Source organism: Mytilus trossulus, chromosome 6, assembly GCF_036588685.1.
Source record: "Mytilus trossulus isolate FHL-02 chromosome 6, PNRI_Mtr1.1.1.hap1, whole genome shotgun sequence".
In the NCBI taxonomy this organism is placed as follows: domain Eukaryota; kingdom Metazoa; phylum Mollusca; class Bivalvia; order Mytilida; family Mytilidae; genus Mytilus; species Mytilus trossulus.
The window spans coordinates 80,262,714-80,287,517 of NC_086378.1; the positions used below are offsets into that span (position 1 = coordinate 80,262,714).

Here is a 24,804-nt window from a genome sequence, read left to right on the forward strand (position 1 = left end):
GAAAATTGTTATCAATTGCTTATTATTTTAAATGTTTTTTTTTGCAGCAACAAGCACAGCCTGGTCAGCAGATCAGATTGATTGCCCAAGGACAACCACAGAATCAGATGCCGCAATCATCTATGGCCATGGGCAGTGGTAATGTTCCAATGTCTGTTGTACAGATCCAGTTACCCCAGAAAACAGACATCCTACCTAAACTAGAAGATGACGAAGAAGGAGGGGACAAATCAGTACATAAAGTGAAGGCACAAGAGAAAGCCAATCAAATTGTGGCAGAGGCTGTGGCCAAAGCTCAGGCTGCTGGAAATACACAGATTCCAAAGGTAATGACTCCACCACCCATTCCCTCAACTGTTGGTGATGCAGAAGGATCAGGTAGTGCGGAGGAAAGTAAGAAAAAGTCTGCAAAGAAAAGACCAAAGAAAAAAGGAAAAGCATCAAAGGATAAGAAAGAATTTGATGATGATGGTGAATCAAAGGAAAAGAAATCGAAAGTAGAGAGGCCAAAGTCTGTCAAGAAAAAGAAAAAGTGAGTACAGATAGTATTAGACTAAAACAAGCTTTATAGCTTATTATCACTAAAACTTAGAGCCTACAACCAATAGCTTTGAAAAGGATTTATTCATGTAAAAACATGTGCCAGGCTTTAATGTTTTTGTAATTATTATATTTCCCCATGATGGGCTCTTCAGGAATTAAAATGGAATATACTCCTGCTTACCCAGCTGATCCTTCTATTTCATGAAAAAATCAAGTATACAAATATAAATATAAAAGTCTACTCAGTAACGCTCAGATTAAAATAATTTTAGAGCCAAGAAGATAAAAAAGTGAAGAGGTGCAAATAAGTTAAGGTTTATAACCCCTTCTGTAGCCATGTGAATACAAAATTTTCAGACTGCAATTATATCAAAACAAGAAAGATTATGTATAGTAAAGATTGGACATTTCATACATATGCTAAGGCCTCTTGCATTCGATAGAAAATAGGGATTTTGTGGCAAATAAAACCAGATTTTTGTAGAAAATCCATAGACTTAAATACTGAGATTTTTGTCACAAAATTTAAAAATAGATTACTCACTTGTTTGTCCATGATGCGCTAGCATTTATTGTTTACAAAAAGTCCTAAACAACCTTTAAATTTCAAAAAAACTCGTGCTGATTCATTAAAGTTGGGCACACCCTGGAAGGTGTACTTGAATAGGTCCATATATGTATTTGTTTTAACCAATATTTTGTTTTAAAGAGATCATTGCTGGCACTGCATGCAATAATTGTGTATCAATCAAGCACCACATTTTTAGCTCACCTGGCCCAAAGGGCCAAGTGAGCTTTTCTCATCACTTGGCGTCCGGCGTCGTTAACTTTTACAAAAATCTTCTCCTCGGAAACTGCTAGGCCAAATTAATCCAAACTTGGCCATAATCATCATTGGGGTATCTAGTTTAAAAATTGTGTGGCGTGACCCCGCCAACCAACCAAGATGGCCGCCACGGCTAAAAATAGAACATAGGGGTAAAATGCAGTTTTTGGCTTATAACTCAAAAACCAAACCATTTAGAGCAAATCTGAAATGGGGTAAAAATGTTCATCAGGTCAAGATCTAACTGCCCTGAAATTTTCAGATGAATCGGACAACCCGTTGTTGGGTTGCTGCCCCTGAATTTGCAATTTTAGGGAAATTTTGCTGTTTTTTGTTATTATCTTGAATATTGTTATAGATAGAGATAAACTGTAAACAGCAATAATGTTCAGCAAAGTAAGATCTACAAATAAGTCAACATAACCAAAATGATCAGTTGACCTCTTTAGGAGTTATTGCTCTTTATAGTCAATTTTTAACCATTTTTTCGTAAATCTTGGTAATCTTTTACAAAAATCTTCTCCTCTGAAACTATGAGGCCAAACTTGGCCTCAATCATCATTGGGGTATCTAGTTTAAAAACTGTGTGGCGTGACCCGGCCAACCAACCTAGATGGCCGCCATGGCTAAAAATAGAACATAGGGGTAAAATGCAGTTTTGGGCTTATAACTCAAAAACCAATTCATTTAGAGCAAATCTAACAGGGAGTAAAATTGTTTATCAGGTCCAGATCTATCTGCCAGAAAATTTTCAAATGGATCGGACAAAGTGCTGTTAGATTGCTGCCCCTGAATTAGTCATTTTAAGGAAATTTTGCCTTTTTTTGTTATTATCTTGAATATTATTATAGATAGAGATAAACTGTAAAGAGCAACAATGTAAAGCAAAGTAAGACCTTAAAATAAGTCAACATAACCTAAATGGTCAATTTACCCCATAAGGAGTTATTGCCCTTTATAGTCAATTTTTAACAATTTTCATAAAATTTGTAAATTTTAACTAACACTTTCGACTGAAACTCTTAGGCCAAGTTCAATATAGATAGAATGATTGTAAGCAGCAAGAATGTTCAGTAAAGTAAGATGTTCAAACTCATCACCATCACCAAAACACAATCTTGTCATGAATTCAAATGCGTCCTTTGTTTAATATTCACATAGACCAAGGTGAGCGACACAGGCTCTTTGGAGCCTCTAGTTAAATATTAGATTACAAGGGCAAAGGCTGTGGATTTTCTATTAAATTTCCATATGTTTAGCATTGAATCAACACAATGGTATCAAATCCTTAATCAATAAGGAAACCATCACTTGCAATGAGCATTTCTGAGGATTACATTTTGCACAGATTTTAACTAAATTGTTTAATTTAAAAGTAATTCAACTACAGTGTGTTTGATTTAAAGAACATGTAACTACAGCTAACCTAGTTTCTTAATGGGGTCAGCATATTAAAGACCTTTACAATGTAACCGATCAAATGAATACATTTGTACATTGTTGTACAAGGACCATTGATTCCCAAGGTCTTCTAATTTACTGGACATTCACTCCACATAACTGTTTATGAAGGCAGGGGCATCATCTGTGTCCCATGGACAGTTTCTCTATTTCTTTTTAGCTCACCTGGCCCTATAGTGAGCTTTTCTCATCACTTGGTGTCCGTCGTCGTTAACTTTAACAAAAATCTTCTCATCTAAAACTACTGGGCCAAATTACACCAAACTTGGCCACAATCATTATTGGGCTATCTTGTTTAGAAAGTGTGTCCGGTGACCTGGCCAACCAACCAAGATGGCCGCCATGTCTAAAAATAGAACATAGGGGTAAAATGCAGCTTTTGGCTTATAACTCAAAAACCAAAGCATTCAGAGCAAAATTAACGTTATCAGGTGAAGATCTATCTGCCCTGAAATTTTCAGTTAATCGGACAACCGGTTGTTGGGTTGATACCCCTGAATTGGCAATTTTTGAGGAAATTGTACCGTTTTTAAGCTTTTATCTTGAATATTATTATAGATAGAGATAAACTGTAATCAGCAATAATATTCAGCAAAGTAAAACCTAAAAATAAGTCGACATGACTAAAATGTTCTGACCCCCTATGGAGTTATAGAGCTTTATAGTCAATTTTTAACAATTTTCATAAAATTTGTAAATTTTTACTAAGATTTTCTGCTGTTACTACTGGGCCAAGTTCATTATAGATAGAGATATTTATTAGGAGCAAGAATGTTCAGTAAAGTAAGATCTAAAACACATCACCATTTCCAAAACACAATTTTGTCATGAATTCATCTGTGTCCTTTGTTTAATATGTTTAATATTTACACTGACCAAGATGAGCGACACAGGCTCTGCCTCTAGTTTAATGTGCTGCTTGTACACTACTATTAACACATACTTAGATATTAGTATCCATGGTAATTAAATTAATTATTTTATCAAAAAAATGGTAAATTTGTCTGATAAAGCAGATTAATGATTGCTGCTGAAATGTCCAGTAACAATTATTTCATGAATAAATATGTAGAACAGAGAGAGTTCACACATGTTTGTTAATATATATGTGTTATACATACTATTTAAGCATGTTGAATTTGGTGTAAAATAGGAACAGTTCAAAATGATATTTCATGCAATTCATGGTTCATTTATTAGGGGGGAAATTCTGATTGGTAGCTGGTTTTGTGAAAAATTATGCTAGTGCCTTCCATTGAAAAAGTAGTTTAAGTCCTACATGATATCAACTTGTTATATAAAGGCATTTGTGGTTGCAAACCCATATTTATACTTAATCATGTTAGTAAGGGTAAATAAGTGAAGAAAATCTGATATTACTGTAAAAAAAAGAGAATTGAAAAAGACTAATTTGCATGAATTTAAATTCTGACAAAGATAAATTGATAAAAGTCATTTTACAAGTAAAGCTGCCAGGTGTCTGTTTCCAATTAAAAACTAATTGATGTAATTTTAATAAAAATGTCAAAAACTGTTGTAACAATAGTTTGGTTTTCTCTTAATTTTATTGCTTAGTAAGCAGTCAATGGCAGTGTTTAATATGTAATATAAATACTATCTTACTAATTATAAACTTGACTGACAAGTTATTAAGACCTATAATGTGAAGAATAAATATTTCTCTGGTTGTTTATACTAGAATGATGTAGTGCATTCACTTTTCTATCCAGATGTAATATATTAATAAACAAAGCAACCATCCATTTATCATGCATGGTGTTGAGAAAAAGTTGTATAAAACTTAGATTGGTCTGCAGATTATTTATCATTTGATATTTATTATCAGTCTTCACTCTGAACAGGCCAGGAGGCCCAGGCTTTAAAAATAAATTACTTACAGGCCTGTTAAAATCATTCCTACAGGCCAATAAAATTTTCAAAAAATAAATTCTGGGCTTGTAGACTGAAAAGTTTATTGTGGAGACTGTATTATTGTCATTCGGAAAATTTTAACAATGTTTATAAGACAAAGTTAGGAGATTTTTTTTCTTTTCACAACAGTTCTCAAAATTATCACAGGACTGTAAGGGCATGTTCTTAAAAATATTTTCTGTCCCATTAATTTTTGTTAATTTTTGTATAACCATTCTGAAGAAAATTTATGAAGAATTAACATTTTAGTCCTGTAAATACTGAACCCAAATTTCTATGACTGTCACAATTGACTAGATCTGTATTTATATTATATAGTCCTTTCCATGTTTAGAAAAAGATCAGCCTATTATCTTTACATTTTGCTTTAAATATATTAATGTAAGTGTATTGACTGTTTTAATGTAATGTATTGATAAAATGTTAAATAATGTATGATACATGTATTCACTATGTAAATTATAAAACATCTTGTCACACCTGACTTATTAAAAAAACCATGAATTGGTTTACATAAGTATATAGGTCATATATGTATCATACCTTTATTGACAGATTTTTATACACCTGCTGAAAGCTATTGTCATGTGTCTTCTCATATTCAGACTTAAGGTCATTGCGTATAAATGTCTTCATGTTCAAGGTCATATATAATTAGGATAAGTAAATAGGGCAGGGGACTTTTATAGCTGTCTATACTATCATGACTATATTGAGTCTAGGCCAAAGACCTTTGTAGGGAGAGCTTGCTATACATTATTAGGTGTAGAGCTTCTAGATCAAAGTCCCTTGTTGGGAGAGCTTGCTATACAGAATTAGGTGTAGAGCTTCTAGATCAAAGTCCCTTGTTGGGAGAGCTTGCTATACAGAATTAGGTGTAGAGCTTCTAGATCAAAGTCCCTTGTTGGGAGAGCTTGCTATACAGAATTAGGTTTAGAGCTTTGCAGGCAAAAATGGGTCTTGCTCATTGTTTTAAGCAATAAGATGACATCTAAATTTAGACTCTTTCCCCGTAATGATTATGGAAAATTTGAATTTGGCAGGGGGTATGCTTTCTACTAGTGTAAAGACTGAACAGAAACTCTAAGATACTTTTACAAACCTTTCTCATGTAATAAAAATTTCATAATAAATATTCATGACACATGCACACTCATCAGAATAGGATGCTGAAGCAGATCTTTATTGGGTATATAATAAAGTTGATGAGCAAAAAAGATATTAATTTGAAAATTTAAAAAAATTGTTCATTTAAATTTCATGTACATAATTATGAACAGTCTTTAGAAACTTATATACATGACATAGCAGCACTACATAGTAAAATGTGCAGTAAATGGTATTTTCATAATTAGTTTAAAAATTATATTTTACTGGTGAACTCTTTAAGGGACGACATCAAAAGATCGATGTAGGATAACAAACTTAAATCAAATAGTTTGGGGGTGGGGGGTCAACATTGCTGCAAGTTTTGTTCATCTAAAATCGATTTTACATATATACCTATTGGTCAATCAATTTTTCCCAAATTAAATTAAGGGGGGGGGGGGGGGGGGGGGTCAGTCAAAAAACTATGTGAATTAAGTTTTTTATCCTTCATTGAACTTTTGATGTCGTCCCTAAATACCTCACGACATCTTGATAATGAATCCATTGATATCATTTATGTCTGTTAAAGGTTGTCCTTGTTCATATTCCTTTCCGTATCTAAAAGTGTCTTGACTGAAATTTCAATTGAATAAAAATCAAGAAGAGAATATTTTAAGAGCTTGGACAGTTTACTAGTAAACCATTGTCTAAGTCCTAACATTAGAACTGAAAATTGGTAAACACTGTATTTAGACTACATATTTTATTTTCAGACCACCAGCAACATTCTTGAAAAGCAAGAAAAGGAAACGAAATGGATCTTCAGATGGATCAGATGTTGAAATTAAAATTACACCACCTCCATCACCTGAAAATGAGGACGATAGTGGTATACAGGTATAAACATTTATTATGCCAAGCCTAAGGTAGTAGAGGAGCATTTTGTTTTCTGTGAAAGGGTCTGTTTGTCTGTTAATCCAATCAAAATCAAGTTGAAGTTTTTGGTTGAGGTAGTGTGAAGTAATGATCACATCATCTTGAAAAATTATTATAGATGAATATTCGTTTAATTTCAAAGGAAGTGTGGAAGAACAAGCTGGGAATGGCGTATTTCGTACAAAAATTCTAGATTTTAGATAGTTAAAAGATATTGTATTTGGCATTTTATGTGAATTATGAATTGATAATAACTGATTATAGGTGTTATAAGCTTATTTGTTAATACAATTAGGGGAGTAGTTTTAGATATATATATTTCTTAATTATTTATAATTTATGAAATTATGAACTTATGAATTTTAGTAGACTTAACAAGATTTGTAAGATTCCAAAGCATGTTTTGATCATTTTGAAGAGCAATTGATTTATCCCTTTTCAGAAAAGAAGATCAGCTAGAAATACCAAGAGAAAGAAATATCTTGATGAAGTTGACCTGAACCTTTCTGATGATGATACTTTGGATGTAGATACTGAGGCGGCAGTTAGTGCCACTGTCAATGCCACAGGAGGAGCTGTAACTAAACCGGTACCGTTTCTGTCGTCTGTGGTAGGTGCATGCTGCATGTTTGTTGTCTAATCACACACTGAAATTTAAACATAAGATTTATTTGTATTTATTCCAATTAAGGAGAGGGTTTTATGGGACAATTGAAAGAAAGTTTTGGCACTACTTTGTAATGTTTTTCTTTGAAAGTATGCAAAAAAAACTAAACAAAAAAATGCTTTAGAATTTACAGAGTTTATTTAATTCACTAGTGTAAGATTTAAGATCTTTTTAGCTCACCTGGCCGAAAGGCCAAGTGAGCTTTTCTCATCACTTGGCGTCTGGCGTCCGTCATCGTCGTCCTGCGTCCTTCATCGTTAACTATTACAAAAATCTTCTCCTCTGAAACTACTTGGCCAAATTTAACCAAACTTGGCCACAATCATCATTGATGTATCTAGTTTAAAGTTTGTGTTTAATTACCCGGCCAACCATCCAAGATGGCCGCCATGGCTAAAAATAGAACATAGGGGTAAAATGCAGTTTTCGGCTTATAACTCAAAAACCAAAGCATATAGAGCAAATCTGACATGGGGTAAAATTGTTTATCAGGTCAAGATCTATCTGCCCTGAAATTTTCAGATGAATCAGACAACCCATTGTTGGGTTGCGGCCCCTAAATTGGTAATTTTAAGGAAATTTTACTGTTTTTGGTTATTATCTTGAATATTATTATAGATGGAGATAAACTGTAAACAGCAATAATGTTCAGCAAAGTAAGATTTACAAATAAGTCAACATGACCAAAATGGTCAGTTGACCCCTTTAGGAGTTATTGCCCTTTATAGTCAATTTTTAACCATTTTTCGTAAATATCCATGTTCATTTACAAAAATCTTCTCCTCTGAAACTACCGGGCCAAATTAAACCAAACTTGGCCACAATCATCATTGATGTATCTAGTTTAAAGTTTGTATAATTACCCGGCTAACCATCCAAGATGGCTGCCATGGCTAAAATTAGAACTTAGGGGTAAAATGCAGTTTTCGGCTTATAACTCAAAAACCAAAGCATTTAGAGCAAATCTGACATGTGGTAAAATTGTTAACCAGGTCAAGATCTATCTGCCCTGAAATTTTCAGATGAATCAGACAACCCATTGTTGGGTTGCTGCCCATAAATTGGTAATTTTAAGGAAATTTTACTGTTTTTGGTTATTATCTTGAATATTATTATAGATGGAGATAAACTGTAAACAGCATTAATGTTCAGCAAAGTAAGATTTACAAATAAGTCAACATGAATAAAATGGTCAGTTGACCCCTTTAGGAGTTATTGCCCTTTAGAGTCAATTTTTAACCATTTTTCGTAAATATCCATGATCTTTTACAAAAATCTTCTCCTGAAACTACCGGGCCAAATTATTCCAAACGTGGCCACAATCATCATTGATGTATTTAGTGTAAAGTTTGTGTTTAATTACCTGGCCGCCATGGCTAAAAATAGAACATAGGGGTAAAATGCAGTTTTTGGCTTATAACTCAAAAACCAAAGCATTTAGAGCAAATCTGACCGGGGTGAAATTGTTTATCAGGTCAAGATCTATCTGCCCTGAAATTTTCAGATGAATCAGACAACCCATTGTTGGGTTGCTGCCCATAAATTGGTAATTTTAAGGAAATTTTACTGTTTTTGGTTATTATCTTGAATATTATTATAGATGGAGATTAACTGTAAATAGCAATAATGTACAGCAATTTAAGATTCAAATATAAGTCAAATGGCCAAAATGGTCAATTGACCCCCTAAGAAGTTTTTGTCCTTTACAATCAATTTTTAACAATTTTCATAAAATTTGTAAATTTTTACTAACATTTTCAACTGAAACTACACGGACAAGTTCATTATAGATAGAGATAATTGTAAGCAGCAAGAATGTTCAGTAAAGTAAGATGTACAAACACATCACAATCACCTAAACACAATTTTGTCATGAACTGTCTGCTTCCTTTGTTTAATTCACATATACCAAGGTGAGCGACACAGGCTCTTTAGAGCCTCTAGTTTTATGTTAAAATATAAATGCTACTGTTCGCTATTGTCATTAAGATAATTGTTAATGTAAATAGCAAAACTCTGATAGATTGAAATTAATTTCCTTGTTTTGAAAAAAAATTGTCTCTTCGTTCTTTAAAAGCTTGTGAGAATAACTTGATAACAGCCATTCCAGGGGTTAACAATGATAGACTTTGTCCTAAATGACATTGCTGGATGATAACAAAATAAGTAGGGGAATAATCTAATGTATTAAAAACTGAAATCTCTTAAGTTATTGATAGATTGAGGAAAAGTAAGTTATACTAAGTTCCATTTCAGTTGTAATTGACTTTGTGTAGCATATGATAAATCTTCTCATCTTTAAGATCAAATTCTAAGAAATTTTCATTTAAATTTAATGGTTGATTTGCATATATATGATTAGTATGGTATACATACATGTGAATTTAGATTTTCAAAATTAACTTCTTTTGATAAATTTAATAGTCAGTTTAGGGTAACTTAGATTTTGCAATATTGAAAAAGTATTTACTTTGAATTTTTCAATTAAACATTATTGACAGTTCTGTTAGATTTGACCAAGATTATCATTACCTCACATAAAGTCAATAGTCTAATAATATGACACACTTGCACATATGTGGTTAGTTCTGCACCAAGTCACAAATATTAACTATTTGATGTTGTTTAGACATTGTAATAATTTGCATCCAAATAATTTAGTTTATGTTGTATTAATAAATTGCAATAGCCAGTTATGGAACTTAAAGAGTTGAAAATGCAAGAGAAGGCTCTTTTTGCTGATTTCAGTTGATAGAAGTGTTTAATGTGATTGCTACATTTTCTTTAGATTATTTTCAAAGCAAAAGACTTCAATTGGATTTAAAGGCCAGATATCTTTCACCATGTAATGCCATTTAACAAATTCTTTCTATATTAATGGAAAAATGGATTTCAAAGTAATAAATTATGATTTTGATTGTAAACATTTTAAGAATAGTAGTATTTTGAAAGTAAAATAAACATGACCATTTTGTTATTTGTATTCCAGGAGACAACTGTTGCTGTACCTCTAGAAGAAGAATCAATGGTTGTTGAGAAAATTCTTGGCGCGAGGATGAGAAAGCTTGATAAAGATGTAAATACTATTTTGTTTGAAAGACTTTTGTGTTGCAAGATAGTTTCCTTTCTATTGATGTGGATTTCATAAAATTTAGCTCCTATTCAACATACTGATACTGTAAATTAAATTATTTTGTGAATTTTTTATTCCAAGTTTCAGCGTTTCAAGGATTTTTGAAGTGATTTTGGTTTTTAATTTCGATTTTCTGATGTATTTTTATCAGGAATCAAGGTTTAAAACAAATAAGTACATTGACAGTAAAACAGAAATTAGCCAATTGTCTAAACTAAGAAACAAACTTTCTAATTTAATTAAATGGAACATTGAACACCACTAAGGAAATTGTATTTAGATATCCTGTTACTTTTTGTGAACAAAAACACCAAATAATGATACTTATACTTGTAAACAATAGAAGATTTAAATTTTCTTTTAGATTGATGTGGTAAATGATGATGAAGAACCTCAACCCGAAGAAGAGGTGGAAGAGTACTTTGTCAAATACAAAAACTTGTATGTCATTTTACATTTATGTACACTTTTTTATTGTAAACTGATGGAATAGGAATAAAAATTATTATTACTTTTATGGACATGTCTCTTACCAGAAATACATTACTGCTTCTGTTAAGACTTGCATGTCAATTGAGATGACCCAATTGTGGATTCATGAATTTGTGGGATACCAATTTTCAAGGGAGTAGGTCAACCACAATTTTAATAGTTCAATGGAGTGTGAATTTTGTTAAATTTGACAAAACAATGAAATCAAATGTCCTAAGAAAAACCTTTTTTACTGAATCCACAAAAAAAATAATGAGTTCACAGTGCACTACTTTATTTTTAACATATGTATGCAAGTAAAATATAAACAATGAATCAGTAAAAAAATTTAAACTTTCAACACTGCATTTCTAGCCAACTTGTTATCTCAAAAATTTCTTTTTGAGAAATTTTCTTTCTGATTAATATGATACCAAAAATTCATGTTATTGTATGCAAATTTAAGTTTTGATAATTTGTAATTTCAGCTCATACTTGCATTGTGAATGGAAAACAATAACAGAACTAGAAAGAGACAAAAGAATTCACATGAAACTTAAAAGATATAGGGCTAAAAGGGAGCATTTGGATCTTTTTGAAACGGTAAATTTTATTTTAAAGTTTCTACATCTTCACTTCTTTCACTGAGCCTTGTTATACTTGTGTGCTTGAGCCTGGAGGTCACAGGTAAGGTCAAGACAAGACTAAACAAAAGACTTAAGAATTGATAGTTTGATCTTTTTAACTGACTTAGATGAATTGAGGAGAATATCAAAGGACTACTGTATATTTTTTTTCATTGTATCTTTTGAGCTGACCTAAAAAAAATGTTTGACTAGTAGAGACACACTTATATACATGATCTTCTGTATACTGTTCAAAGATTACACTCTAGACATTAAACATTCATCTTTTAAATGATCAATCTTTTATAGATTTGTTGTAGCTGGTTCGTAAATAGAGTTGCATGTGATAAGATGTTGAAAATATAAAATTTGATGCAAACTAATGTAAAGTGTATATTGAGCAACACACATTATCCCCCTTTCCCCTTGGGGCTTACAAAAAAATGTAGCAGCAGATTTAATCCTTTTTCTGCAGACAGTTCTATTTTTATTTTTGTGTGACCCTCAGTATAGAATAAGGTAATGTGGTATGGTTACCAATGGGACAACTTTCCACCAATGTCCAAATGAAGTGGATGTAAGCAATTATTGTTTGATGAGTTGAAATTTCTGTATAAATGTAAAGTTACAACAAAATATGATAACAAATATTTCAGGTTGATGAGGATGAATTATTCAATCCAGATTATGTCGAGGTTGACCGTGTGATGGAAATTTCTGTAACGTCTGATCCAGTAACCGAGGAAGAGGTGACACACTTCCTTGTTAAATGGCGAGGTCTGCCATATGAGGACAGTACTTGGGAACTACAGCAAGATGTCGATCCAGAAAAAGTGAAATTGTTTTATAAATTCAAAGATCCTCCACCTGAGGAAGACAGAGAGGTACATATATTGTTTTAATTCTCGTTTAATCTTGACATGATAGGCCTGATGATTTATTGTGTTTTATGATAAGTGAGAACTTCCATATACGCGTCTGGCGTATATACAAAATTTAGTCCTGGTATCTATGACGAGTTTATATACAGAGCTGGACTGGGGATTATGTAGTATCCCAGCTTAGTAGGTTGGGAAGTTAGTTAATCCTTTCACTGATGATTTCTGGTCTATCAACACTACTTTTTGATAATGATAAATTTTATTAAATTGAATTGCCTTTCAAGGTGTATATCTCTCATCCAGATAACATTGTGAAAAATTACTATTGTGGTTGTTGGTCCTCCGATAAAAGTTTTAAAAAATTGGCCCTTTCATTTGTTGGAAGTAGATAGAATCTTGGATTACAGAAATGAATCCAGTGTTCTAAAGCCTTTTTTTATATGATTTGGGCTGATAAATATTCAATCTTTAATTTGAATAAGTTTGGTTGCAATTTGCTTATTTTTACACCAAAAAAGTAGAAAGGAGTAGGTAAGAGCCCTTTTTGGCCCCAAAATTTAGCAGTTTTACAAAATTGTTAAAATGTAAACTTTTAGTTATTTATTGGATAATAGAATGGTTCTGCTACATAAATATTGGCTGTTTTTGCCAATTCAATGAACATATATTGTGTACTAGCACCATTAAGTCATGCTAAATTACTAAAATCATCAAATTTTAAGCGTTTTAGTTAAATTTTAGACGGTTTCCGTTTAAAACGAAAGTGGCCGCATTCGTGTTCATCCAAAATATTAAAATGGATGTTGTATTTGATGATAATACATAACATATATAAAGATTGTGGATGAACACGGATGCGGCCACTTTCATTTTTGACAAAAAACATCTGAAAAGTGACATTTTTTCGCATATTTGGTAGATTTTTCATATTTTAGCTTCAATCGGATCGTTTTTTATGACTAAATGAGTTAAAATCTTTCACAAAAAATAAATCAATCAAATGAAATAGACACTTAAGTGTTTAAAAAGTGGTCAAAATATTTCATCAGATGAAACTGAAATTTGAGGCCAAAATCGGTCCTTACCGGACCTACTCCTTTTGTATCATTTACGAGGAGAATGAAATTGCAACAGAAGCGAAAATATCTGTGATGTAAATAGAATGAAACCTGTTAATTTTTATTTCACAAGTAATTAACTTTACCATCAAAGAATGTTAGGATGTTATATATAAATTTATGTGTGTTGTTGGGTTGTTGCTTCATCAAATTTATCCCATTTGTTTTTCTTTCATTTATATTAAATAATACATTTTGATATTAAGGTTCCTGGTAGACCTAGCAGAGATGAATGGGTACAAATTCCTGAAACTAAAACCTATAAAGGAGGTAACACTTTGAGAGAATATCAATTGGAAGGTGTTAATTGGTTGACATTCAACTGGTATAAACAGTAAGTTTATTGACAAATATTTCATTATATCTTCAAGGATGAAAATTCTTTAAAATATAGTGTCTAAGAGATGTCATGATAAAGAAAAGAAATGAAAAATTTGTTTTCTGAATATTATGTATGAGGTGTTATTTATTTATTTGACACATGCTATTCTTTTAGATATTAATATCTGGTTCAAGCTGCTAATTCTAATTCAGTCAATCAATAATTGAATGAAGGTTTGGTGATGAATTTTATAAGAGATGAATATATTTTGAATAAAAACAGATCCTATTAATTAATGTGATTTTCATTTCCTTTTTGATAGTTTGTCTTTCCCTATTTCAAAGTGCTCTCTCTTGGTACTTTCTATAAATATCATTGAAACAACCCATATGAGCAATACATAAAGAGAGTTTAAAATGTTTTTTTCAGTCAAAATTGTATATTAGCTGATGAGATGGGTCTGGGTAAGACCATCCAGAGTATAACATTCCTGCATGAGATTGTAGAATATGGAATTAAGGGACCATTTCTAGTGGTTGTACCACTGTCAACATTGGGTAACTGGCAGAGAGAGTTTGAGACGTGGACTGATATGAATGCTATTGTATATCATGGAAGGTAAGTTGTTTAATCAACAATATTTAGCTGCAAAGATTTGTCTAAAAAAGTGGGGGTAGTTGCAGGTGATTGTAGATATATCATTTGGAGTAGATTTATCTATTTCTGCAAAATTGCAAAGAAGACCCCTGAAAAACTGAGTTCTTGTTGGATCTTTAAAACACGGTACTTGACAAAATAAACATTGCAAATATGTATAAAATGACTTTACAAAAAAATACAAAAAAAGGTCATAATGAGGAGGACAGTAATTATAAACCACAGCAACATGTGAATCGTGAAAAATTATTCCTCGAACGTTACTGAAGACATGTTATTTCTGATTGTTTCAAATATTTCATTATTCAAATAATTCTTGTAAGACACTGAAATACTTTAAATGTGTGAGATAAATTTAATTAACATTATATTTCCATTTTTTCAGTAACACCAGTAAATTTATGTTACAAGAATATGAAATGTTTTACAAAGATGAAGAACGACAAAGAATACCAGACTTGACTAAATTCACTGTGTTAGTGACAACCTTTGAGATTATTATATCTGACTGTGAATTATTAAGTTCTATAGACTGGCGATGTTTAATTATTGACGAAGCACACAGGCTGAAAAATAAAAAGTGTAAATTAATGGAAGGATTAAGATATGTGGACTGTGTAAGTATTGAGTTGTCTTATTGTCAAAAGTAACCCTATATGATTCATTTATTAAGAAAAAAAAGCTCTCTTATAATTGATTGTACTTTTCTAAACCACACATACACTTTTATAAAACAGACTTGTAAATTAGACTTAGATTTAAAAGTTTATGATTGACATTTGGTCTTGCATTTATGTAATCTATGGTTTATAAAATTTGTTCGGCACTGTTTCTGTTTCAAAATATAAAAATAACCCAGAAGAAGGGTGCATATTCAGATCCTATTAAGTAAGTTTGTATTTCCATTGTAAAATGACAGATCACAATCTAGAAATAAGATGAATTGATAAAATTGAGAATGGAAATGGGGAATGTGTCAAAGAGACCACAACCCGACCAAATAAAAAAACAACAGCAGAAGGTCACCAACAGGTCTTCAATGTAGCAAGAAATTCACGCACCCAGAGGCGTCCATCAGCTGGCCCCTAAACAAATATATACTACTACAGTGTTAATGAACGCCATACTAATTTCCAAATTGTAATGATATGTTATATACATTTTGGTGAATAATATATTCTATCTAATTTTTCAGGAACATCGAGTGTTACTCACAGGCACTCCCCTTCAAAACAATGTTGAGGAATTATTCAGTTTACTCAACTTCTTAGAACCTGAACAATTTAATTCTTCACAAACTTTCTTAGCAGAGTTTGGCAATTTAAGAACTGATGATCAAGTGGACAAGTTAAAAGCACTTCTGAAACCTATGATGCTTAGGCGATTGAAAGAAGATGTAGAAACCTCTCTAGCAGCAAAGGAAGAAACAATTATTGAAGTAGAATTGACTAACATACAAAAGAAATATTATCGTGCTATTCTTGAAAGGAATTTTACATTTTTGTCTAAAGGTTCGACTACCTCTGCTAATGTACCTAATCTTCTAAATACAATGATGGAGTTAAGAAAGTGTTGTAATCATCCCTATCTAGTCAAAGGTTGGTATAATATAATGCTAAGTCTAGCAAATAAGTCATATTAAATATTACAACAACTGTATCATATTTTAAAATAAATATTGTCTAAATGTAATCTGAGCTTAAGATGTGAGTTTGAAAATCCAAAAAGAATCTAATGAATATTGTCGACATGTACTCCAAGCTTAAGATATAAGTTTGAAAATACAAAAAGCAACAGTATTTTGTTTAAAGTACATAAAAAAAACCCACCCTGCCAATAGCTAGAAAAAAATCAGTGTAAACTGAATTGTTGTGTCAGGACTTTCAGTGAAAAATTTCAGTAAACATCTAAAAAGATTTTATAAAATTTGAAAATCTTTTGAAAAACAATGTTGCATCAAATGTTGCAGGTGCATTTCAGAATCCAAAAAGCATTCATATCTTGATTGAAGCTGGTGATTTCTATTGTTAAAATTCTCTCTGTTCTTAATATTAAATTTTGAATGTTACAGGTGCTGAAGACATGATCATAAGGGAAACTAAAGAAAAGGAAAAGAAACCAGAATTGGATATGTTTGATATACATAGATTAATGGTGCAATCTTCTGGTAAACTTGTACTAATGGACAAACTTTTACCAAAGCTTAAACAAGGAGGACATAAAGTGCTGATATTCTCTCAAATGATCAAAGTGCTAGATATTTTAGAGGACTATTTGATTCAAAGAAGGTAAATATATGCTCTGATTTGTGGTGTAGTGGTTAGTGCATCAGACTACCAACACAAAGGTTCCTGGTTCGATTCCAATTCCAGGATGAAAATTTCAGGGACTGAATTTTCAGCTCTCCCTTGACACCATTTGTGAGTATGGTCTTTAGGAAACGATGATAGTCTGTCGGAAGGGGACAATAAATGGCTGACCCATGTTAAGAGAGAGTCATATTGCTCTGGAATGGTAGCAATAAAAAGCTGAAAAAACACATTTATATTGTATTTTGGCATTAGACATCTTACAATAGAAAATGTTTACATCTTGCTTGATTGCAGATGATAAAAAAAAAATTGCTGCTGACTTGATACCTATTTCTTCCAGGGTTGTAATAACTTTTATTGTGACAAAAACATACTAAGGAGGTTAAAAGTAAAATCACAAAAATACTGAACTCAAAATAAAATGACAAAACACATCAAACGAATGGACGACACCTGTCATATTCCTGACTTGGTACAGGCATTTTCAAATGTAGGAAATGGTGGATTGAACCTTTTTTTATAGCGCTAAACCTCTCACTTTTACAACAGTCTCATCAAATTCTGTTATATTTACAACGATGCGTGAACTTTCTTTATAATTAGATCATGTCTAGTCAATGTCATGTAACTTGTTAGAAAAATATGTTATACTCAGAAGCTACAAGGTTATGTGTATTTGAACAATCAAAACTGTTTTATTAAGTTCACCTAACTGACCAAAGTTGTGCATGGCATATAGTTCTATGTGGAAAAAAGATCAACTACAATTATAACAACAAAGGAAGATAACTCAATACAAAAAATATATAGAGCTAAAATTAGTTTGTGTCATTGCTAAATGTCGCTTTGCAAAATGAAAGCAATCTTTACCCTTCATTGCTCACAAGCTGTTTGTTTTAGTTCTCTTCAATATTTTAGACTAATAATGGAAAAGGGAATTACAAAATCAGTTGAATTCAAAATAAAAAATATAAACACAAATTGTTGCTAGCAATGATATCATTCTTTTGTAGGTATTTATATGAAAGATTAGACGGTAGAATTACTGGTATAATGAGACAGGAAGCCATCGACAGATTCTCTAAGCCTGATTCCGATAGATTTGTATTCTTACTATGTACAAGAGCTGGTGGTTTAGGTATTAATCTGACTGCAGCCGATACTGTTATTATCTATGACTCGGACTGGAACCCACAGAATGACTTACAGGTATATTTATTGAACACAGAACCCAAACTTCTATATCAGGTTTTTTTAACCAATAATGAATTGTTCCTGAAATGCTTACCTGTGTCATTTTGGTCTCTTGTGGACAGTTGTCTCATTGGCAATCATACCATATCTTCTTTTTTATATTGTATGAATTAGTTAAGAATGTTTGGATGCAAGAATAATACAACATATTTAGTTGATTATTTTATATGGTAATTGACCAGGGGAAAAAAGATGTGGCTATTTAAGTCATCCATTGTTTTCAAGTTGGTTTGTTACAGTCAAAATTGTATTATTTTTTATAGGCCCAAGCTAGATGTCACAGAATTGGACAGAGCAAAGCTGTGAAGGTGTACAGATTAATCACCAGGAATTCCTACGAGAGAGAAATGTTTGACAGAGCTTCTCTCAAGTTGGGTTTAGACAAGGCTGTATTGCAAAATATGGGAGGAGATAAGGCTGCCAATCCTGTAAGTTTGAACTGGAACTTTTTTGATTGGAAAACATTTTTATGCCCCACCTACGATAGTAGAGGGGCATTATGTTTTCTGGTCTGTGTGTCTGTTCGTTCGTCCGTCTGTCCGTTTCAGGTTAAAGTTTTTGGTCAAGGTAGTTTTTGATGAAGTCGAAGTCCAATCAACTTCAAACTTAGTACACATGTTCCCTATGATATGATCTTTCTAAATTTAATGCCAAATTGGAGTTTTTATCCCAATGTCACGGTCCACTGAACATAGAAAATGATAGTGCAAGTGGGTCATTCGTGTGCTGAGGACACATTCTTGTTTAGAAGATGTTTGTTCAAGACCAATCAACTTCTGCCCCTTATGACATTGTTAATATGAAAAAATCAGTAGTAGCATATATATTGTTTTAAAATTCGTAGTGATGATAACTATTGGTATTCAAACACCAAAACTTAAACTAGATAATTTGTGTTATATAAGATAAATGACAGAAAATGAAAATTATCAATATAACAATGAAATTGATGATCTTTACTTTTGTTTGTAGAGGGAACAGTTGACAAAAAAAGAAATAGAAGAACTACTGAGAAAAGGAGCTTACGGTGCTTTAATGGACGACGACAAAGCAGGAGACGATTTCTGTGAGGAAGATATTGACCAGATTTTACAGAGGAGAACCCAGGTTATACAGATAGAATCAGAAGGCAAAGGATCCACTTTCTCCAAGGTAAGAACATGTTAATTTTAGTCAAAAAGATATGCAGATATGCAGATTTTCAGCCTGGTTATAGAAAAAAGAAATCTAAAATTGACACTTAATGAGATATGCAGATTTTCTGTCTGATTGGGGGGTAAATATTGAAGTTTAATTGATGACATAGTTTAATTTCAATATGTGTCAAAATTTCCTGACACACATGACAAGCATACTATCCAAAATTTTGATGAACATGTTTTAGGGGAAACCGCTGCATTAGATATATATACTGTGAATTCATTATTATTTGTTGGATGCCAGTTTTTGTTGATTCCAAATTTTCTGTAGGAATGTATGCAGTCTTGGCCAAAACAACAAAATTAAATCTTCACCAAACTGGAACTTTTGCCCAAACCACGAAAATTGGTACTCGCAAAAGTAAATGAATCAACAGTACCATTTGATAGGATTTTGCTTTTAGTGGTATTCAAAAATTAAATGTATAAAAGTCAGTTCTGAAATAGTCCATAGATATATTTATGTATAAAATTATCTCACAATATTGAAGAGAGTTTAATTGTTTAAAAAAAAATATATGTGTTTCAATAGGCAAGTTTTACCATGAGTGAGAACAGAGATGACATTGACATCAACGATCCAAACTTCTGGCAAAAGTGGGCAAAGAAGGCAGATGTTAATGCAGATGAGGACAAGGTATTGTATTAACCATTATACAGTAACAATTTCCTATGTTGGTGAAATTTAAAAAATGAATTCATATGCCAAACTTTTGATAAGTTACAAAATCGACTTGGTAGTTTCAACTTTTAAATATTAGTTTCAAACATATCAACCATCTGTTCAATCTTATATAATACATTGATGTAATATTAAAAGAAAACCTTGTATTTTCTATAAGATACCTTTTTCTTCAGAATGAGCTGATAGTGGAGTTGCCTAGACAGCGGAAACAAACTGCTCGTTACGGAAATGATGAGGCAGCCATGGAAATGTCTGAATTAGAATCCTCTTCAGATGACGAAGAAGGGGGAGGAGATGATGAAGATGGCGAAGGAAAGGGGCGTGGCAGAGGAAAGAAGGGCAAGAAAGGTCGGCGTGGTAGGGGCAGAGATTCAGATGATGATTTTGATGCTCGTGGTGCTGCAGGAGAGATGTATTCACGATCAGATTGTTTCAAAGTGGAGAAGAATCTCTTAGTTTATGGGTATGTATAAACTTGTTTGTAAGTTGTATAAACATATTTCTAAATTTGTACAATGTTGTTGCATATAAGTATTTAAATGTAATGAATGCTGCTTTAAAAGGAAACTTCATTTTATTTTTAATTATTTTAAAGGATGCAATGCATTTTTGCTCTAAAGGTACCATTGTAGTTTTAGTGCACATATTGATCAAAATAACTAGAGTACTTTTCTGAGATGACCTAAAGAGTCTTTTATACTCTTAAGAGAAAGATTAGCTCTTGTCATTGTAATATTTTACATAAGATAGATTTATTGATTTTATATAGAACATCAAATGGCTGGTTTACTTTTATAGTTTCATTCTCATTAAGTTTTATTTTTTTAGATGGGGACGATGGACAGATATTGTTAGTCATGGCAGGTTCAAGAGAATACTAGCAGCTAAGGATGTTGAAACAATTGCAAGAGCTTTGGTAAGAATTAAACTAATATGTTCCAAAGAAAACATTATATGAATGCAAAAATAAAGAAGCATACTTTTTGAAGCTTAGTACCAATGTAAACACTTGGTTTTGCAGACTTATTATTTCAAAAGATATGAATGATGGCTGGTACTGTCATGTGATCAGGTAAATTGCATATTTGCCAAGAAACAAACATTTATTAGTGACTGATATTGAATTAGATCTAGTTCTACAGTAATTACTTGTCAGGGAAAATTGTCAAGCCCAAAAGATGTAAACTTCACTATAATGTTATATTTTTCTCTTTAATGTACTCATATGAAATAATCTGCAGGTCAGTTTCAATGATTCTCTGTCAAGAAACATGTTGAATTAAATAGGTATGTCTGCTAAATATGAAAGTTTTGGAAACCATGAATTAACCTTTTATCTTCTTAAAACCATAATTACCTACAGAAATAGCCTGTGTTTTTCATAAGAAATGACACTTATATATTTTTTTGTAAGCATGGAATAGTGTATCATGTGATATTAAAGTCTGAAATGTTTTTTCCAGCTTATGTATTCATTGAAAGTTTACAAAGGAGATGAGAAGATCAAAGAATTTATATGGGATTTAATTTCTCCTGCGAATGATGGCTCCTTGAAGAATCATTCAGGTACATTATATTCTCTTATGTTTTACTATAGTAGGAGGTTATAAGAGTTAATTTCTGATGTAGACCATGTTTATAAAATCTATTTAACCATATGGTTTTAAACAAGTAAAAAAGATGAAACTACTAAAACTGCTTAAATTCTGTGAATGAAAATACAAGATACAGTACACCACAGATTTGCTTGGTGTTGTTTAATTTAGACTGGTTGATATTTTAACTTTTAGAATCAAGAATGAAAACCTTTTTTCCAAATTGTATAATGTTTTTATGCCCCCACTGTCACCAGAGGGGAATAAATTGTTACCTTTGTCCGTACGCCCCTAAATTGGTTTCTGTTCTCTTTAGTTTGCATCAACCAAATGTAATGAAACTTATGCACAATGCTTAATATCCCAAAATACAGATCAAGTTTGAATTCCGGTGGCGTCACTTCCACTGTTCTTGAGTTATGTCCCTTTATAACGTTATATGCAAGCGGGGCTTCAACTGTGTCCCACAGACACATTCTCCATGTATTTATATAATGAATGCATAGAAATATAATATTATAAATTTCAGTAGTTTAATATGTATGTTTCAATATTTTAAGGTTTATCTGCACCTGTTCCTAGGGGAAGAAAAGGTAAAAATAAACCAACAAAGAAAGAGAAGGAGCCTGAACATGAAATAGAAATGGCTAAATATCACATAGATCCGGAGTCTGTTCTTAAAGACACTGGTTACAAAAGACATTTGCATCGCCATGCCAACAAGTAAGTTTGTGCCTAATTACAAGTGACAAATTATATACGTTTACTTATAAATTACAAAATATCACATTGATATTCCATTTTCCATGAATTGTGTATTTTATCAAAGTAGTAATTTTTTCTTTCAAAGAAACTTTAGATTTAAATAAGGTTATGAAAAAGCTACAGGCAATCCCCTTTGCAAAAGAAAGACAAAAGAAATACATCTTTTTAAGATTTTTTTATCGATCATATGGTATAAAGGAAACAAGATAAATTGCTCTTTATAGGTCTGAATTGTTTCTCTCTTTTAAGCATAAAATTGAGAATGGAAATGGGGAATGTGTCAAAGAGACTAGAAAAGACAACAGCAGAAGGTCACCAACAGGTCTTCAGTGTAGCAAGAAATTCCTGCACCCAGAGTCGTCCTTCAGCTGGCCCCTAAACAAATATATACTAGTTCAGTGATAATGAACGCCATACTAATTTCCAAATTGTACACAAGAAACTAAAATTAAAATGATGCAAGACTAACAAAGGCCAGAGGCTCCTGACTTGTACAGGCGCAAGAATGCGGCGGTGTTAAACATGTTTATGAGATCTCAACCCTTCCCCTATACCTCTAGCCAATGTAGAAAAGTAAACGCATAACAATACCCACATTTGAAATTCAATGCAAGAGAAGTCCAAGTCTGATGTCAGAAGATGTAACCAAAGAAAATAAACAAAATGACAATTATACATAAATAACAACAGAGCAGTTAGCAGTTAACTGACATACATGTACGTTTGGAAAATAATTGTAACCTATATTTATTTACAGAGTTTTACTGAGAGTTAGACTGTTGTATTACCTTAGAGAAGAAATCATTGGTCATGCTGCAGACAAAATAAACAAAGGACTTGATGTCAGGTAAAAACTTTATAAAAAGATCCTTGTTATCATAGGATTTTAACTTAAGTTTAGATTCATAGATAGGCGTGTCCATTATCAAATATAAAGTGAAGTCTGCTTTGATAATAACTTGTTATTTTGCTGCATTTTACTTGTTGAATATGTTTTGATAGTGAAACAAATGAGGAATATATCACCAATCCGATCTGATAATATTTAATGTAGATCAAATTTTAGTCTGATGTTTCACTGTACATGTAATTAAATGTCAAATGGATAAGTATACCGAATCAATAACAATATGGAGGGGGATGAGTGAGCTCTTTGCAATAGATAACTAATAATCTATATTTGGGTTGCTCCAGCAAAAAAACATGGAAATTCTTGGAGGCAATTATTTGATGCCCACTACCAATATGATTTTTCTCAAAGCAGCATTTATAGACAGTTAGGTCAAACATAGCTAGAATATTTGTTTTCAATATTTTATTAAAGAATTATATCAATGTTCTATAAAGGTCATTTATGTATGTTTAATATTTATTTATAGTGAAATAGATATACCAAGAGCCAATGTAGAAGGGGATCCACCAACTTTATGGTGGGATGAATTATCTGACAGGTCCTTGTTGATTGGTGTATTTAAACATGGTAAGATTTACAGAATAGTTACAACATCTTTAAAAAAAAGTAATTATATTGCCAGCTTAACTGAATGGTTTTTTTCCCTGGTCAACAGACTAGCCAGTATATGGAAATCATAAAGACTGTCAGATGATAACTGCTTTTTGAAATTCATTGAAATTTAAATGGATAGTTTAAACCAATAAAATTTGGTTATTTTTTTTTATCTTTTTTTATTTTCACTTTTACCATTCAAGAGTTATGGTACTTGATTGTTGGACCACAATATTGAGAAGTTCTTTTAACATATTTATCTGTAAAAAAATTTTCACATGATATTTTAACTTTATGAGAAAAAAAATCAAATGTAAGATTTGAAATAGATATCAAACACAGAAATCATATGTCATGTTGACTTGAATATGCATGAAATGCAAGTAAAGGCCATTGTCCATGAATTATAATTTTTCTTACTTTATTCAGGTTATGAGAAATACAATAGAATGAGGAATGATCCTTTGTTGTGTTTCCTGTCACGTTGTGGACCACCAGCTGGGGCCGCTCTGGCTGCAGAACAGAATGATGATGATGAGTAAGTAGTGGGATATTGTTCGTAGGGGACAGACGTGTGTGTATTATTGATACTAATTTGGATGTAGAAAGTCCCAACAAACTGATTTTTTTTTTTTACTCAATGAAATTGGGATAAGAAACAGTTTCTCATTAGTACAATGTTTACTTTTATAAAGAATAGGATCAATCCAAGTAAAGCAAGTCCTGTAAATTTTCTATCTCAACCAGATATGACCAGATATGTGCTGATGAAGATTAAGCATGTAGCCTCCCATTGAAATAACACAGAAAATTAATGTCAACCCC

General features: G+C 32.0%; 1 protein-coding gene across 22 annotated transcripts in view; it reads left to right on the top strand.

Annotated features, from left to right (window-relative positions):
* LOC134721971 (chromodomain-helicase-DNA-binding protein 8-like) overlaps window positions 1–24,804 on the top strand; it is a 52,003-nt gene that overhangs the window by 4,993 nt on the left and 22,206 nt on the right. For 21 of the 22 annotated variants that reach the window (XM_063585324.1, XM_063585325.1, XM_063585335.1 and 18 more), the window contains exons 3-25: window positions 48–532; window positions 6,625–6,748; window positions 7,230–7,397; window positions 10,444–10,530; window positions 10,952–11,028; window positions 11,547–11,661; window positions 12,341–12,568; window positions 13,890–14,017; window positions 14,435–14,623; window positions 15,048–15,279; window positions 15,858–16,260; window positions 16,734–16,950; window positions 17,988–18,183; window positions 18,492–18,656; window positions 19,201–19,380; window positions 19,960–20,064; window positions 20,286–20,575; window positions 20,941–21,028; window positions 21,576–21,678; window positions 22,268–22,430; window positions 23,230–23,319; window positions 23,852–23,952; window positions 24,409–24,517. In XM_063585324.1, the coding sequence (XP_063441394.1) occupies window positions 48–532; window positions 6,625–6,748; window positions 7,230–7,397; window positions 10,444–10,530; window positions 10,952–11,028; window positions 11,547–11,661; window positions 12,341–12,568; window positions 13,890–14,017; window positions 14,435–14,623; window positions 15,048–15,279; window positions 15,858–16,260; window positions 16,734–16,950; window positions 17,988–18,183; window positions 18,492–18,656; window positions 19,201–19,380; window positions 19,960–20,064; window positions 20,286–20,575; window positions 20,941–21,028; window positions 21,576–21,678; window positions 22,268–22,430; window positions 23,230–23,319; window positions 23,852–23,952; window positions 24,409–24,517 (4,043 nt within the window). The remainder of the gene's footprint in view (window positions 1–47; window positions 533–6,624; window positions 6,749–7,229; window positions 7,398–10,443; window positions 10,531–10,951; window positions 11,029–11,546; window positions 11,662–12,340; window positions 12,569–13,889; window positions 14,018–14,434; window positions 14,624–15,047; window positions 15,280–15,857; window positions 16,261–16,733; window positions 16,951–17,987; window positions 18,184–18,491; window positions 18,657–19,200; window positions 19,381–19,959; window positions 20,065–20,285; window positions 20,576–20,940; window positions 21,029–21,575; window positions 21,679–22,267; window positions 22,431–23,229; window positions 23,320–23,851; window positions 23,953–24,408; window positions 24,518–24,804) is intronic. The other variant, XM_063585326.1, reaches the window with a different exon arrangement.